Genomic DNA, 16,749 nt, shown 5'->3' on the forward strand with positions numbered 1-16,749 from the left:
ATTCTTTGGAAAAAATAACTAATTAATCAAGAAGCTATAATTAGAAGTTACTAGTAATAAAAAGTAGACATAGTTTTTGATAAGGCAGAGGTTTACAAATATAAGGAAACACCATGAAGAGACACTGCTAATAAAAATGAAACCTTACATGAAACAAATTATTGACCAGAAAAATATAGCTTACCCAACATGACACTTTAGAAATAGAAAGGCTGAATGGATTATAACAGCAAATAATTAAATTAAAATATAATAAACGAAAACTCTTCTTGCAATGAAACTCCAGTATCAGAAAAGTTTATGCACAAGCTGTACTATTTAGGATACATGATTCCAATTTTTAAGGACATCTTCCAGAGAAGAGAAAAGCAGAAAAACTTTCCAACTTTTTCCAATGTGTTAATTTAATTTTACTACTGCATCCAAAGAAAGATAATAGAAGAAAGGAAAATTACAGTTAATTTCACAGATAAATTTAGTAGCAAACACATTCATCAAGTGCAAGTAATATTAATTTAAATTTAGTAATTAAAAATTGCTTTGTCACAGTAGTGGAAGACATTATAGCATTAGAACATCTATTATGCAAATCATCACATTAAACAGACTAAAAGCAAAAATCAATGGCATGGTTATCTCAAATGTTATTTAAAAAGCATTTGCCAAAACTAAATTTATGCTTATAGGGAAAAACATTTTAACACAGTAGCAATCAAAGTGGACTGTTAAAATCTGATATCAAGTAGCAACATTTTAGAGCAAATGTTTTACTTAATAGTGATTGGAAGCATGCTATCAGTTTAATATTTTACTTCAGGTCCCAGCCACTTCCACAAAAGAAGACAAATAAATACAATTATAAGTGTTGGAAAGATACAAAATTACAATGATCAAAAATGATGTAATTATTTACAAAACACAAAATAATCTACAAGATATATTTTCTGAGAGTTTAGAGATATTGCTGAATATAAGACCAATTTTGTGTGTATACACCAGCAAAAATATGTATATCTAGATATCTGTATCTATATATAATAAACACTAGTATTTGTCCAATGATAGATAAACTGAATAAATAATATGAGCCCAGAATCAAAGTTACATACTTATGGGCAGTTGATCTATCACCACAGTTGTCATTATAACTCAGTGATGAATAGAGAAGCCAATAAAAACTGCTGACTTTAAAGATGAATAAAAAAAGAATTAGCGGCCGGGCGCGGTGGCTCAAGCCTGTAATCCCAGCACTTTGGGAGGCCGAGACGGGCGGATCATGAGGTCAGGAGATCGAGACCATCCTGGCTAATACGATGAAACCCCGTCTCTACTAAAAAATACAAAAAACTAGCCGGGCGACGAGGCGGGCGCCTGTAGTCCCAGCTACTCGGGAGGCTGAGACAGGAGAATGGCGTGAACCCGGGAGGCGGAGCTTGCAGTGAGCTGAGAGCCGGCCACTGCACTCCAGCCTGGGTGGCAGAGCAAGACTCCGTCTCAAAAAAAAAAAAAAAAAAAAAAAAAAAAAAAAGAATTAGCTTACCCAGTTATAAGAGTAATCCTTTTGTCTAGTTGATCAAATTTTAATGTCAATGCATATGTAGTTCTGGTTTAATTACAAAAAAGCTAATTGTTAGTCTTCATTTTTTTTTTCAAAGAGTTCATCAATGTATCAGTTTTGGCAAATTCAACTTCCCCCTAAAAACCCAGATATTAGAACAGCAACATATATAAAACACAAAATGGTTATGCTAAATCATTCTTAGCACAGATACGGAATAAAAGATGATGATTTAAAAGGGGTGCTCATTAATACTCGGTCACAATTTTATTCTTTCTTTGTGCATCATTCTCCAGTTCTGATTCATTTCACCATCTCTTATCCCACTATTTTCCTCCTTTAAATTATATATAAACTTTTTTCTTCTTTACAACTCAATGCTAATAATTGAAACTAACTTGCTTTTTTTTCTGAACCATCAGAGTGTCTACAAATAATGCTTGTTAATTCTTTAGAGAAAACAAATATATGGATTAACACAAAGCATATTCTCGGTTGAGCAGAAAAGCTTGTTTTAGGCAGTGTCAGCAGGTTTCATGTTTCTCGGATACTGAGATCAATTGAAATCCTTGAGAATACCTGTTTGGCAACTGTGGGGCCAAGATAATTTGTCTACTTTTAAAATTACTTCTAGGAGAGATTTTGCAAATAGAGCGCTTACCTCCCATGTTTAATTACAATTCCCTTATAATACATTCATTTTTCTAATGCAGATCTTGTTAAGTATTGTGTGTTTGCATATTTCTTCCTAATAATAGAGCACGCTTGAGAGTGTAGTTTGTGCCTGGTAAAATTAAGTCCCATTATAGATGCTTTATATAAACCCCTTGTTCCTATTATCCCTGGAATAAGATCTACATTTTACCAGCTTTATTGTGTTTCACTTCTCAAATTTGGTAAGTACTCATCCTGTAAAGTTTCACACTTCCTTGATTTTATAAGAAATCCATGGTAGCATGTCAGTGTTTGGCATGGGAGTGAAAGAAGGGCATCTTTTTTCTGTTTTGGTTTTAAATCAAGGCTTTTCTCTAGTTGGGCTTGAATGCTTTCATGAAGCATTTCTCATTTTGCAGGGATAACAGTAACATGTTTATTTTTATGTTTAGTTTTCATAGTTCCTAAGTTCTGTATAGATGATTATTACTTCTAATTGAGACAGGGAAAGTATTAATTCTATAAGATCATTAAGAACTTTTGAGGCAGTGCACGGTTGTTGTGAAATCCAGGGCCCAAAGCATCCCCTTAAGAGATTTTACTTGTGAGGTTTGTAAGTTTTCTCTACCAGAACATAATCAAAGTATTTACAAATGTATTTTCACTTGTCATTCTACTATGTACTGACTTATTTAGAAATAGATGCATTAAAAAATGCTTACATTGCTTTTGATTCATGTTTAATCTGAAATAGCATTTTGGCCACTCTCTTCTTTTATATTTAACTTTGGCACACATTTTGTTTCAAACTAGCGAGGCAATTTTTACTTTTAGAAATTCTCCAAGTATTTTAAATAAAAAGAAAGCAACTAAAATATGTATGACATTACATATCACTAAAATCATTTATTGTACTGTTGACTCTTGGTCAAAAAAAACTGAGCTATCCCTAGGCTATGTTTAACTATGGACAGATTGGAAGTAGACTTTCATTTAGGAAGGGGTTCCTCCAATTCTTATTTGTGATTCTAAGACATAGAGGAAGACTGGTAAAGGATACAAGGGGTGATATTGATAATATGGACTCAGTTAAAATGGAGTTGCCAGACTTTTAAATGTGATTCTACAGAAATTGCCTCTCGTGAATTAATTTGCCTTAGACAGAGACAGAGCAAAGAGGGAAAAAAAACCCTAAAAGATATAAAACCAAAACAAAATCATAAATGAAACCTTTGCTATAATGCAATATAGGATTCAGAATCTGGTAGTTGCTATTGCAAGTGGATATGTGGTCCTGTTTACTGGTGTCTGAGCTCAGAAATAGAACTAGAGAGGATCTTTAGGTGAACCATGGCTTGGACTCCTTGCCCAACTGGAAAATGTCTTCTACTCTTGGAACCCCAGCTCCCTCATGCATAGCACAGCCAAATGATTTGTGGAATCATTGTAAGAATAGGAAATAATCTATATGACTGTTTACCCGGGATACCTTAGGGCCTCAATAAAGGGTGATAATTTCTTACTGCTAGGAAACAGAAATGCTTTCTGTCATTTCCTTCTTTCCTCCAAAATCACAGTATATATAATGAGGTTTTATGGCTAACTTGTCTGAAATCAAAATTCGGAATATTTGCAAATCGATTACTGGAACATCCACATTGGTGTTAGGTGACTCTTTGCTGGCCTGCCAGGTGGCATATAGTGCATTCTTTTGGGAGTTTTCTCAGCTGATTAGGGCCATTTAAAAAGTGATTGTCATCTTGATAAAACTTAAGGAAAAAGTTAATACACTATTTTGTATTTGAAGTGGCTATTGATGTTTTCTTCTTTAGAGAATAAACTTATGACTTTAGACATTTTTGACTTGAATTTGGAAGTTAATAAATATTTTCCCTAAATGATTTCATTTCTCCCTCACAACATTAGGTTGTAGGAAAAAGTTTTCTTATGTTTTAAAGAACAAAAGTTGAGGCAATCAGTCTAAAAGGAGAATTGGGACTGATCTGTTGGTTATTTCATTAAAAATCATCTCTGCCTCACTGTGTTCACTACTATAAAATGTAAAGCAGCTCTGACAATAGCAGTAAGAGCTCAGAGTCAATGTACTGAGAAATCCTTTTCATGTTAGGTCATGGTAAGTCAAGTAACTGGATTTGCCTAGAGTGCTGTCTTAATTTTGCTTTGTGTCTAATTGTTGTCATTGAAATACAGAAAGGATTTTTCCTGGAGACTATCATTATCTGCTTTCTCTCTCACTTAACAGATTTTTATGGAGCACACATACAGTGTGTGTCTGGTGCTGGGTTTATGAGAAAAATGACGTAGTCCTGGTTTCATAAAGCTTGTATTCCAGTTGTTGTTAATGATTACAATTTTAGGCATATTTTCAACAATATCAAGCGGTGACAGTTGAAGAATGAGTAAATAGCTATGTTTACAAAATGATCCAACATTTTATCCTTAGGAATGATCACAATACTACAGTTTTTACAAGCAACTCAAGTGATTGTGATATTCATACTTATTTTTCAGAACCAGTCCGTGTTTGCTCAATTTCCTTTTATACCATGTCCTCCCCAAATCCTAGCTTTCCATAACTGGACAGACTCCTCTTGGTCTTGCAGTGTTCAAACAGTATTTCCTGCTTCCTGTGCTTGGTATACTCTGGGCTTGGCTGTGCTTTTCCGCCTTGTTAAACTTCAAGTTGTAGCTTAAATATCATTTCCTCGAACAACCTTCTCCTTTTACCTGATTTATTGCAAGCCGTTCTGTGATACTCAATTTTTTTCCTTTGTAAAAAGATGCCCAATTTTACTCATATTCTCTTTGTATTTTTAATGTCATATATTCAGTTCCTCTTTGTTTCTTGATACATAAATATGCTCAATAAATATTCATTCAGTAAATATAGTGTTGGATATTTATGTACTTTTTCTCAGTGTTTAACAAGAAATTGATGTCATTAAGTGAACAAATATTTTAGTACTTACTCTACAAAGAATGTACTTTTACGTTAAAATTTTCAGAAAACATGTTTCAGTAATTTCTGCGTTATCTGAAATTCATTTAACGCTAGAACACACTAATGGTTAAAATTCACAGTTGAGTTAGAATTAAAGTATTTTAGGAGTTTCTCTTCATCGTCAGAAGCAAAGCAATGGAATTCTATTTCCATTTGATAAAATTATTGTAATTTTTAATGATAAACTCTGAGAGCTTAAAATATTACTTGATTTTTTATTTATCATTTTAAGGTACATGCAATTAAATGCTTTTTAAATTAGTGGATTTTCATATGATTCTTGGAAAAGAATGATGTGATAAGAAACAGTTTTACAAAATAAAAACTAAAACTGCTAATAATTTTTATAAGCTTTTTACTTTTTAATATATGTTATACACATACATTTATCAAATAATTTGTATGTTTTGATAAATCTGTAAATAGTAAAACATCAGAAGGCATTATTTAAGCTTTGTTGTTGCTACTGCTAAAATCATTACTTTAAAAAAAATCTTAAGAGTTAAAATTTGTTCATTCAGACCATGTATTACTTATTTAAAACCTTGGTTCTACTTGTTATCTGTTATTTAATGTTAAATCAATTGATTTAATTTTAACATTTAAAAGAATCCTACAAGTTTACAAAGACTTGACACAGCATATCTGTCCTTGCCCAAAAATACATTTGCTCTCCTTATATTAATTTTTCATCACTAAGTTGCTGCCTTTTTGTGGCAACTTTATTATTTTTATTCTGACAAGTGAGGCAACAATAGAAACTTTAAGTATTAATCTTAACAATGAAAGTAATGTAATGTACTAAATTAAATTGTGATTTAATATTTTCACCTCATATTCCCAAACAAGCATCTCAAATGTCAAACTACATCATCTAAAATTTGACTCTTAGTTTATTATACATAATAGGTAAATGTGCCAAGAATGTAATTTTGGTTTCCTACATTTTAGAAGCCAGAGCATCTCTTAGATTAGGGAACAGAACATTTTCTACAATAATGGTGCAATTATATATATATGAAAAAGCAGTTTTTAGGCTTTTATATCATAATTTATTATGATATTATAAAGGATATTATTGAAATGTAACATTTTTCTAAATGTTGACTAAGTTGATGGGTTTTTAGAATTTAACATGTCATAGCAACAGATTTTATAACAGTATGATAATTATAAAGTATGCTGCAATCAAGCCATTATAATTAACAATGTAAAAACAAGTAATTTAGAATGTTTATCCTTTTGAGATATTTTTAAAATGCCTCATACTTTAATCATCCTAAATAGTTTGCAAGGAATTTTGAGTAGTTGACCCTCTTCTGTCCACACAATACCATAAATATGGTATTTGTGGTATTGTATTTATGGTATTATATGTATGGTACCATACTAATTTTACTAGTGAGAAAACTTAATAAGACAATAAATGTCTTGTCCAGAATTAGACAATGAGTAAGTGGTGGAACCAGGATGAGATTCTAATAGATTTTCTACTGTAAAGAGTTACTCTGCTGTATAGATTTATGCAATAAATTAAATTGGTGTCCATATGCCCAAATCTATGACAGAAATATACATTTTAAAAAAAATTTATATTACCACAGTGTTTCTCCTTTAAGTATTACATTGCTAGACAAAGTGCTTTCTAATTACTTTGATTAATTTCACTTCTCACAAACCTCATCAGATTAGATAAATTGTCCACATTGGGGTAGATGAAGTTATCTGACTAAGCTTATCCAGAGGATAAATCGTGAAGTCAGATTAGAATGCATAGCTCAGGACTATAATTTCCAGCAAAAAAAGCTAGTATTCACTTCTACTTACAATGTCCACAAAAAAAAGTTATAGCAGATAAATACAATTGCACCTCATCATAATGAGCACTTAGATGTAATAAAACTGCAGAAAATAAATACATTTGATATTGCCTCTTTAAAACATAAAAACACTAAAATAATAAAAACCAAAGGAGATAGTAAAATTATCTTAAATCAGACTTTCTAAAGTAGGCTTCTGGTCATTGATGGTTATAAAAATCTCCTCATGTTGATATACCATGCAGCCTTGGTTGAGAACCATGGGAAGAGGGCAGAGGTAAACAAAACTTTAGTGTAAAGGACCACAAAATAACTATTTAGGGCTTTACTACCTATATGGTCTCTCTCCCAACAGTTTAACTTAGCCTTTGTGTATGAAGGCAGTCATAGGCAAAGTGTGAAGCACAGCTGTGTCCCAATATGATTTTATTTGTTTGTGGTATTGTTTCAATTTTATATAACTTTACATTGAAAATATTTTAATGTAAAATTTTAAAATACAAAATTATAAAGCATATATATGTATTTCAATATAAAATTAAATTACTTTTCTTTCTTCATTTTTTTTTTTTTTGAGACGGAGTCTTGCTCTGTCGCCCAGGCTGGGCGCGATCTCAGCTCACTGCAAGCTCCGCCTCCCGAGTAGCTGGGACTACAGGCGCCCACCACCACGCCAGGCTAATTTTTTGTATTTTTAGTAGAGACGAAGTTTCACCGTGTTAGCCAGGATGGTCTCCATCTCCTGACCTCGTGATCCGCCCGCCTCGGCCTCCCAAAGTGCTGGGATCACAGGCGTGAGCCACTGCGCCCGGTCAAAATGAAATTACCTTTGCATTACCTTTTGGCAACTGCGAATGTTGCATAGATGAATGGATGGATGGATGGATGGATGGATGGATGGATGGATGGATGGATAGACAGACAGACAGACAGACAGACAGACAGACAGATAGATAGATAGATAGATAGATCCATATAGCATCTATCTATTCCCTAGATAAATGAGTGAATGAATAAGTGAAATATATCCAATCAAAATTGCTCACAAAATGGTTTTATGTCTTCTCCACTAAGAATGTTCATCAGTTGAGAGTGGAGATTAATGTGTTCCCAAGAGCAGCAGTTTTTCACTTGACACATGTATTTGAAAAATATGGTCCATATGGCTGTAGAGATAGTTACATGAACCAAGAGGAAAAGTCTGTTTATCTACAGTTTGGCCTGATCTTCAGACTTTTGTATTTTTCTCATGTTTTCAAACAAATAGAATTTTCTTTTTAAAATTATGTCAATGGACATATCCACGAACCTTTCTTAATGGGAGTCTGTTTGTCGGTGGCGTTACCTTTTGGCAATTGCAAATGCTGCATGCTGCTTTCTTGTGTTTTCTGTGTGTAGCTGGAGAGAATGCAAGCTGAAAACACCTCGGAGTGGGACAAGAGGGAAATACTTGAAACAGAAAAGCAGGGACTGGAGAGAGAAAATAGAAGGCTGAAGATCCAGGTGAAAGAAATGGAAGAGCTCTTGGATAAGAAAATTAGATTAAGTGCAAACTCTCAAAGTCCTGATTTCAAGATGTCACAAATTGACCTGCAAGGAAAAAACCAGGTATGGGTGCTCCTTGGAGCAAATTCTCACTGTCTAATCTCACCCTGATGCCTATGCAGAGTCTGTCTTCACTCGTACACGCCTCCACATTTGGCTATTTCCTTTTGTGCTAGCTAATACCTGATATCCCTTGCTCTTTTGCCCACTAGGATGTAAAATAATGTTGTTCATGCATCTGAAACAAAGTGTGTCAAATGTTAAAATATGACAAATCTTCAGACAGTTTCGAGATTTCCAAAAGGAAGAAGAAAAATGAAGTAAGAAATAGACCTTTCTGGTTTTTTGTTTCTTATTAAAGCTTTGTCTCAGTATTTTCTAAGCTGTTGATCTTATTTCCAGTAAAGATTTTTTCATTAATTCAAGAAACTGTACAATAAGCACTTGCTGGCAGCTATGGTAAGTTCTGCATAAACATTTAAATTTAGCTGAAACTCACTGTTTTCTGGTTCTTTTTTTGTCAGTTTCAGAATGATTATTTTTGAGCTAATTAAATGCATAATTTTTCAAATAATTTTTCCAGCCTATGGTATAAATCTTAAAACCAGAATAACATTCCTAATTTGAATTTGAGAAATTAAATTTTGGATGTGTTTTATCCCCAAGCCAATAGATATAGTTTGTGCTATAGGTGGACATTTTTTTGAAAGTTTACAGATTTTTAAATGTGTTTTTAATGACAGTCTTATAGTTTTAATGTGGGTTTGTGTCAATATGCTGCAAATTTTATTTACCTTGTTTCTATTTTTCAATTACATATAGCATCTTAATGCACAATTCTATTTCTCACTCAATTCCTGTAACAGTTTGGGTGAATTTGATAAGTTCATAGTTTTGAGATATGTGAGTCATTCATACTCATATAAGCTCTAAAAGCTACATGGCCAGAAAAATTGAATTCCGTATTGTTTCATCATTCTTTCATGAATCTAGGGATTTATTGCAAATGCAAGATTAAATTGTATTAGTGTTTCATGACCTAGCAATGCAAATATCTAAAGTTAAATGTTATAGTCCGTGACCATAATTTTCTATTGTACTGATTCGTAAACTATCTATAATAATGTATTTGATTCTGACATATGTACAGTGATAAATCTGTAGACATCTTTTTTGGACATCTCTACTCTAAAAAGCGCAGAATCATCTCAATTATGGACTGTGGATTGATTACAGAAATACTTTTTATTTGATTTATTTAAACAAGACAAACATTTATTTGTATTATTCTGTGTCAGTCACTGTTCTATATGCAGATAATGAGAATATTAATTAATGAATCATTATCCCCACCCAGCATGGGCTTAGAGTCTATACAGGGAGTCATACACACAAATTTTTATAAATAAAACATTATAATGACTGCTAAGAATGAAGTGGTGGGGGACACAGATTAAGAAGCAATTGATTATGTATTTAATTTTGGCATCTTTCTAGTTGTACCAGAATGTCATAATATAAAGTGTGTCTTTCAGGAAAAATTGAGGCCTGTTTGGAGCTGGCATTGTCGTAACCTGTCATCAGGGCACACCGATTCCAGACCTGGTCTCTTTGACAACAGTGTAGTTATTTGGGCTAGGACTAAGCAGAACTTGGAAACTGGGAGGATCCTCGAAGGTCTAAGTCAGTGGGTATGCTGATCACTTAGAAGATTGTAGGATTTTTTAAGTGTAGATCATTTTGATGGTGGGGGTGGCACTGGTGATTTTTACCCTCTTCGTTATAAATTCAGACTATCTGCTGGAACTAAAATAATCACTTATTTTGGAACAGTAGCATGCCAAATTCTTAGTGTAACAGGGACTTCCCCAGAAGCTCAAAATGTCAAGATTATGATGTCCTCAAATGTCAAATGAATCAGAGCTGTATACAGAATATGCCAAGGTTCAGGGAATAATGTAGATTTTATCATAGCACAAAACCATACTGTAGTTTTAACACTATTTCAATAAGAATTAATTTATATGTATATAAGTACCATGGATGAATACCATGGCGCTATGTGCATGTGTGTGTGTGTGTGTATATATATATATATACACCATGTATGAGTACTATGTCTATATATGTATAGAAGTTCCATACATGAGTGAAGCGGTGAAAGAAGGTGCTAGCATGTAAAGGACACTAGTGCAAACACTACATGAATCTTAGTCTCTAAAAGAAATATAAGATCTCTTACTACATGACATTTGCATTTAAATCACATTTACCAAAGGTTTGTGGCAGGCATAAAGCTACCTGCTACTCATTAAGAACCCCACATAAATTTAAAAAAAAATGTTGGGTTTTAATATTCTTATTGTTCAATACAATTTTTGTAAGTCCTTATTAATTGAAAAAGGTATGACTTTTCACAGGGCTTTATATTTGATTTTTTTTGTTTCAGTGGTATAGGGAATACATTTTTAAAGAAAATGCCTTCCAGTTTTAAATTGCACTATTAATTCGAAGAAAAATAGTTTTCTTTACATGAGTAATCTTATCACATAAATCTCCATTGAGTCGTTGCTTTTATATACTATGTTTAAGTATATGTGTATATCATCCTTTTACAACTTAAAAAATGCGATAATACACTTGAACTTTTAATGGATAGACTAGAAAATTACTACTCTGGTAGTAACTATTTTTAAAGCATAAACCAATGTAGTAGACTTTTCTAGAACAACCATTGCATGAAGATCTTTCAATGTGCTGATGCTCTTGGAAATAGTGGCACTGTTCCATGGTCCCTGGCATCAGCATAATTGACAAAACGACACCAGACAACAAACTTCGGTGGCAGTATCGAATGCTCTTCTCGGCATGAAGTCTGCATTATAAATGATGGCAAAGATGTTTAAGACCTAGATTTGTAAAAACATAAGTAAATCCAAGAGTATGCTCTAAGGAAGAGAAATGCAGCTACATTTGAAAGTCTGATTTCACAGACAATAGTAAATTATGTTAGTGATGTTTGATCATTAGAATGTACATTTCCATCCAACATTTAAAAAATCCATCTGTCCTTATTGGACTAACTGATATGACTTAAAGTTTTTTTAAAAAACGTCTTCAATACACTCAGAAAATGTGAATTCAATAATTTGAGCTATTTGTCAGAAATTTTTCTTAGTTTTCTTTCACAAGATCAAGGTAGCTAAAACATTTAAGTATATTAAAAATTATAGTAACATCAAAAATGGGGTGTGCATGTCACACTGTGTTCAAAAAGCTCTTGCTTTTTGAATCTCCATGTTTATAATATATATTAGTACAATAGCATATCTATAGAACATAAATAAGTTAACATATATAAAGGGTGAAAGTTGGTAAGCTCATAACTTTATATGAACATAAAAAGAACATGTATCAACTATTGTATTTGTCTCATTAGTTAATGAAGAAACCAGTAAGTTATTACAGCCAGTTCAAACGAGAATCTAAGTGTCATACAACTAGGCACCCAATAATGCCAAAATGAATGTGTTTAATGGATGCAAGACCTGCTCTTCCATCGTGGGTGGGGAAGTAAATTGCACTGTCACAAAATAACGTTGTCCTACACGTTTATGGACAAGAATCAGTTGCATGGCCATGGATCATCTATAAATTACAGGGTTTTGTGTAAAATATCTTAATGATATCAATGTTGCAGGACATTATAGAATCAGAAAACCTTACCTGAGGAATGTGTGAGACACAACTTCCAGGAATCTTTGTTGATCATTGCAAAGACTTTCGCAATTTTCTCTGGCAATATAAGTTACTTGATGTGCGTGTGTAGTAAGTCTATATATGAGTACATCAGCAAACACATGGGGAGTGTTATTTTAGACTAGGGATGAACAAACTTTTTTTGTAAAGATCAAGATGGTAAATATATTATTTAAGTAAGCCACATAAGTCTCTGTGGCATATCCTTTTGAAAAATTATAAGCCTTCAAAACCATAGAGAATATTTCATGGGTGGCACACAAACCGGTCTGGAGCCAGATTTGGTTCATAGGTCATGGCTTGTTGCCTCCTGCTATAACCCAGGGGCCTCTGGCTTACAGAAGGGGCCAAGAAGGCAAATGTGACAGAGTTAGGTTCAGGGTGAAAAAACAAAACAGTACCTCTCCCTAGCTGGAAAGCAGTGCTTGCCTGGAAGGCATTCATATTCAAAATACTAGAAATATTGTTCTGGCCACACAAAACCCTCTGGGGTAGATTTTCCACTTGGGTTAGTAACCTGGTCTAGACAGTCTACATTGAGCCATGGCAATCATTTTAAAACTGTCAGTCGAGGATCGCTGCCTCTATTTCTCAGCAAGATTTCAATTATCATACTGGTGTCTCTTGCTTGTCCTAGTTCCCTTTGTGGAACCAATTTTGTCTTACTGATTTCAGGAAATGCATTGCCACCTCCTGTGTATATAGCAGGTGTACAACAAAGACTTGCTGAATGAAAATAAGTTGATGAACCATGACACATACATTTTTAACATGAAATATGTAGATGCTTATGCTATACTTATGCTGAGTATTTCAGCATAGTTTGAGAACATAACTGGTAAGTCTTCAGAATGTAGCTGATCAGAAGACATTTTTCCAAATGACTTATTTGTAATTTGGAAAAAAAATCTGAACATTTCCCAACATTGCTATTCAAAAACTAGAGAAATTATGGTTTGAAAATACAGATAGTTAAGAAATTAACATTAGAAATTTTGGGAAGCCAACCTGCTAGTCACTGATTTTAACTGATATTAATATTTATGCTTAGCTTTAATGGAGACACATACATATTAAAATAACAATTTAAAAGCTATTAAATAAAAACAGAAATGACATTAAAAGCATGAATTTATAGAAATTAAAAACAAACATTCTGGTGTTATGTAATAGTCCTATTTGGAAATTATGTATTATGTCATCATCTATTTAGAAAAAACAAAAAAAAAAAACCTTTAGATTTTATTAAAGTTAAAAAATTGTATACGATGCTGCCATGGTATATATCTAAGGATAAGTTTCTAAAACTAGCCACAATATTTTATTATTATACTATTTGAAAGATGGCTGGGCACGGTGGCTCACATCTGTAATGCCAGCACTTTGGTAGGCCAAAGTGGGAGGACCACATGAGTTCAGGAATTTGAGACCAGCTTGATCAACATGGTGAAACCCTGTCTCTTCTAAAAATACAAAAATTCATTGGGCTTCTTGGTGGCGCAAGCCTGCAATCTCAACTACTTGGGAGGCTGAGGCAGGAGAATGGCTTGAGCCCAGGAGGCAGCAGTTGCAGTGAGCCGAGATGGCACCACTGCATTCCAGCCTGGGTGACAGAGACTCTGTCTCAATAGAAAGAAAAAAAGAGAAATAAAGAAAGAGAGAAAGAGAGAGAGAGAGAGAGAGAGAGAGAGAGGGAGAAGGAAGGAAGGAAGGAAGGAAGGAAGGAAGGAAGGAAGGAAGGAAGGAAGGAAGGAAGGAAGGAAGGAAGGAGAAAGAAAAGAAAGAAAAGAAAGAAAGAAAGAAAGAAAGAAAGAAAGAAAGAAAGAAAGAAAGAAAGAAAGAAAGAAAGAAAGAAAGAAAGAAAGAGAAAGAAAGAAAGAAAGGGAAAGGAAGGAAAGAAAGAAGACTTCTATTTTTTAAAGTAATTTTACATATTTTTGTTCAGGAGAATTTTTTTATTAAACACAAGTCAAAATCAGGAAAGTTTTGCACTAAGATTAAAGGGCATAATTAATTGAATTCATAACACTGAAGACAATCAGTACATCCCCTATGATAGGAGACAAAATAAGTGAATTAAAAACAGGGGAACTAATTTTCAGCAGTTATACTCAGAAAACAAATTAAAAGAATAATATTGATTGATCCTAAACTATTTTAAAATAATTTTAAAATGTTAGCCTAAAATTAATGGAGCATGAAATTAGGAGAATAATTGGTGGTGTCATTTTTGTTGAGGCACGTGTGGGAACATTAATAGAGAAATTCTCTGTGGTAAATTCTAGAGATCATATTCCATTGTTCAAAGGTATGGATCCTAAAGTCTGTAATCTAAGGTCAATAATAACCTCCACTAGGGTAGTTAGGTAAATACAAGACTGGAAAGAGAAAGTTTAATGATAAACTGAAAATCAGAAAAACTCTAACATCCAGAAAAATAAATGTATCTATAATTTTAAAAAATGGTAGGGATTGGATAACACTGAACTCATGCCTTAGCTGCAATTAGATTCTATTTGCCAATAATTAACTTGACCACACATTATTCATTACTTATAGTTTAACTAGTTCTTTCTCTTTCACTATAATGTTGATGAGTTGTCAAAATTAAATTTATGAAATATTAGGGGCCTACTAAGAAGTTTATATAGGATTTTGAATAAAAGTCATAAAGTTAACCAGGTGCAGTGGTTTGCACCTATAGTGCCAGTTACTTGGGCAGGTGAGGTAGGATTCTTTGGACCCAGTTGTTTGAGACTGGCCTGAGCAACATAGCAGGAACTCCATCTCCAAAAACGACAACGATAACAACAACAACAAAAAAAAAAACTTTGCAAAATATTGATCGTAGATGTTATAAAATTGTCGGTTGGTTGGGGTTTTTCTGACATATGCTAGTAGCACATTTCCATCGTAATTATCAGCATAGGAAATGAAGAATTAGCTCAACAGAAACAGAAAATTAGATTACTGAACAATTGCGTTATTAGCATTCTTTCAATCATATCAGCAATTACAGATTTTCTTTTGATAATTAGTTTATATTTATTTACTTGGAATCCAGAGACCCACAATTGTACTTGAGATACTTTAATGCACATATTCAAATTTAAGGAACAGATGAATAATCCAGGGATCTCTTAAAATGCAGATTGTAATTATAGAGCTGGGGTGATGTCTGTGATACTCAGTATTGATCAAGTTTCCTGGTGATGCCATTGCTTTTGTTTTAGATCAGACTTCCAAGTAGTGAGGTGCTAGAGGGAACCACACAAAGTAGGAGGTGAGGCCTGCTGATAATTGTTGGTTGGTTAATAGGAAAAAAAAATGTGGAAATAGTTGTCCTCCAAAGAAAAGTCTTTCCCCTCAACTGGAATTGCAGTTTTCCACATTTGCACATCTCCTCTGGATCTACATTTTTATGCAAGTTCTCAGAGTGCCCCTATCTTTCCAGTCTCTTATTTTCTTTGCCTCTAATTTATTGGAGAGTAGCGGGAAGTGTTCTCCTGAAACTCATGGAGGGACACCATAGCTCTGACCCTGAACTGAATAGACACCATTTTTCATAAACAGTTCGCTTTCATCATCCTCAGGTCATGAAATAGCCTCTCAGATAATATTTTCTGGAAGTTGATGGAAAACTTCCTACTGTCAATGTAAGATATAAACCTCCTCCTTTCTGAACCCTGATCTGATTCTGTAGGTCTGGGATAAAGTCTGAGATTCTGCACTTTTACCAGGCTTCCAGGTGATGCTGATTCTGCTGGTCCACAGACTGCACTTTGAGTAGCAAGCACTTTGCCTATGGCAATTTTTAATAATTACTCTGCACCCTTGCATCGAATCACTTGCAATTCACTTCCGCTCTACTACCAGAATTATTTTTCTTTGATTACATGTTTCCACCCATTTTCACCTTTTAGTTCTTTGAATTACTTCATGCTTTCTTCCTCCACAGGACCTTTCAATAGGATTTTCTTTCTGGAGGAAAAAATATCATTTCATATACAAATTTATTTTATAGCCAGGTTTCTCTAAGATGATCAAGCTCATGTTCCTGTAAATTAAGCAAACAAGTAACTTAAATGCATGTGCGCGTTTAGGCAATATCACAGCTGGACAGAGATAGGAAATCAAAAAGCAGCATGGATTCCCTAATATCTCTCAGTCCCCAACATTATATGGGTCAGAGGTTTGAGCTATCATCTTCATTTAGCAACCTCTTTATAGACCTATAGGACCTTTTCTGATACACAAAACCGGTAGTTATAGTAAGTGACAACTTATTCATCTAACCAGTACCCATCTGCACCATGTTTAGCAGTGCGACATCCACCTGAGCCCAGCACTCTCCTATTGCTTGTTTACCTCTTAGAGATCTGCTTTTGTTG

The 16,749-nt window shown here is 33.7% G+C and overlaps 1 protein-coding gene across 4 annotated transcripts in view; it reads left to right on the plus strand.

Moving 5' to 3' along the window:
- Positions 1–16,749, plus strand: part of CCDC102B (coiled-coil domain containing 102B) — a 341,353-nt gene that overhangs the window by 174,418 nt on the left and 150,186 nt on the right. For all 4 annotated transcript variants that reach the window (XM_010358894.2, XM_010358895.2, XM_030925874.1 and 1 more), the window contains one exon: positions 8,453–8,662. In XM_010358894.2, the coding sequence (XP_010357196.1) occupies positions 8,453–8,662 (210 nt within the window). The remainder of the gene's footprint in view (positions 1–8,452; positions 8,663–16,749) is intronic.

The sequence above is a fragment of the Rhinopithecus roxellana genome, chromosome 21 (assembly GCF_007565055.1).
Source record: "Rhinopithecus roxellana isolate Shanxi Qingling chromosome 21, ASM756505v1, whole genome shotgun sequence".
Classification (NCBI taxonomy): domain Eukaryota; kingdom Metazoa; phylum Chordata; class Mammalia; order Primates; family Cercopithecidae; genus Rhinopithecus; species Rhinopithecus roxellana.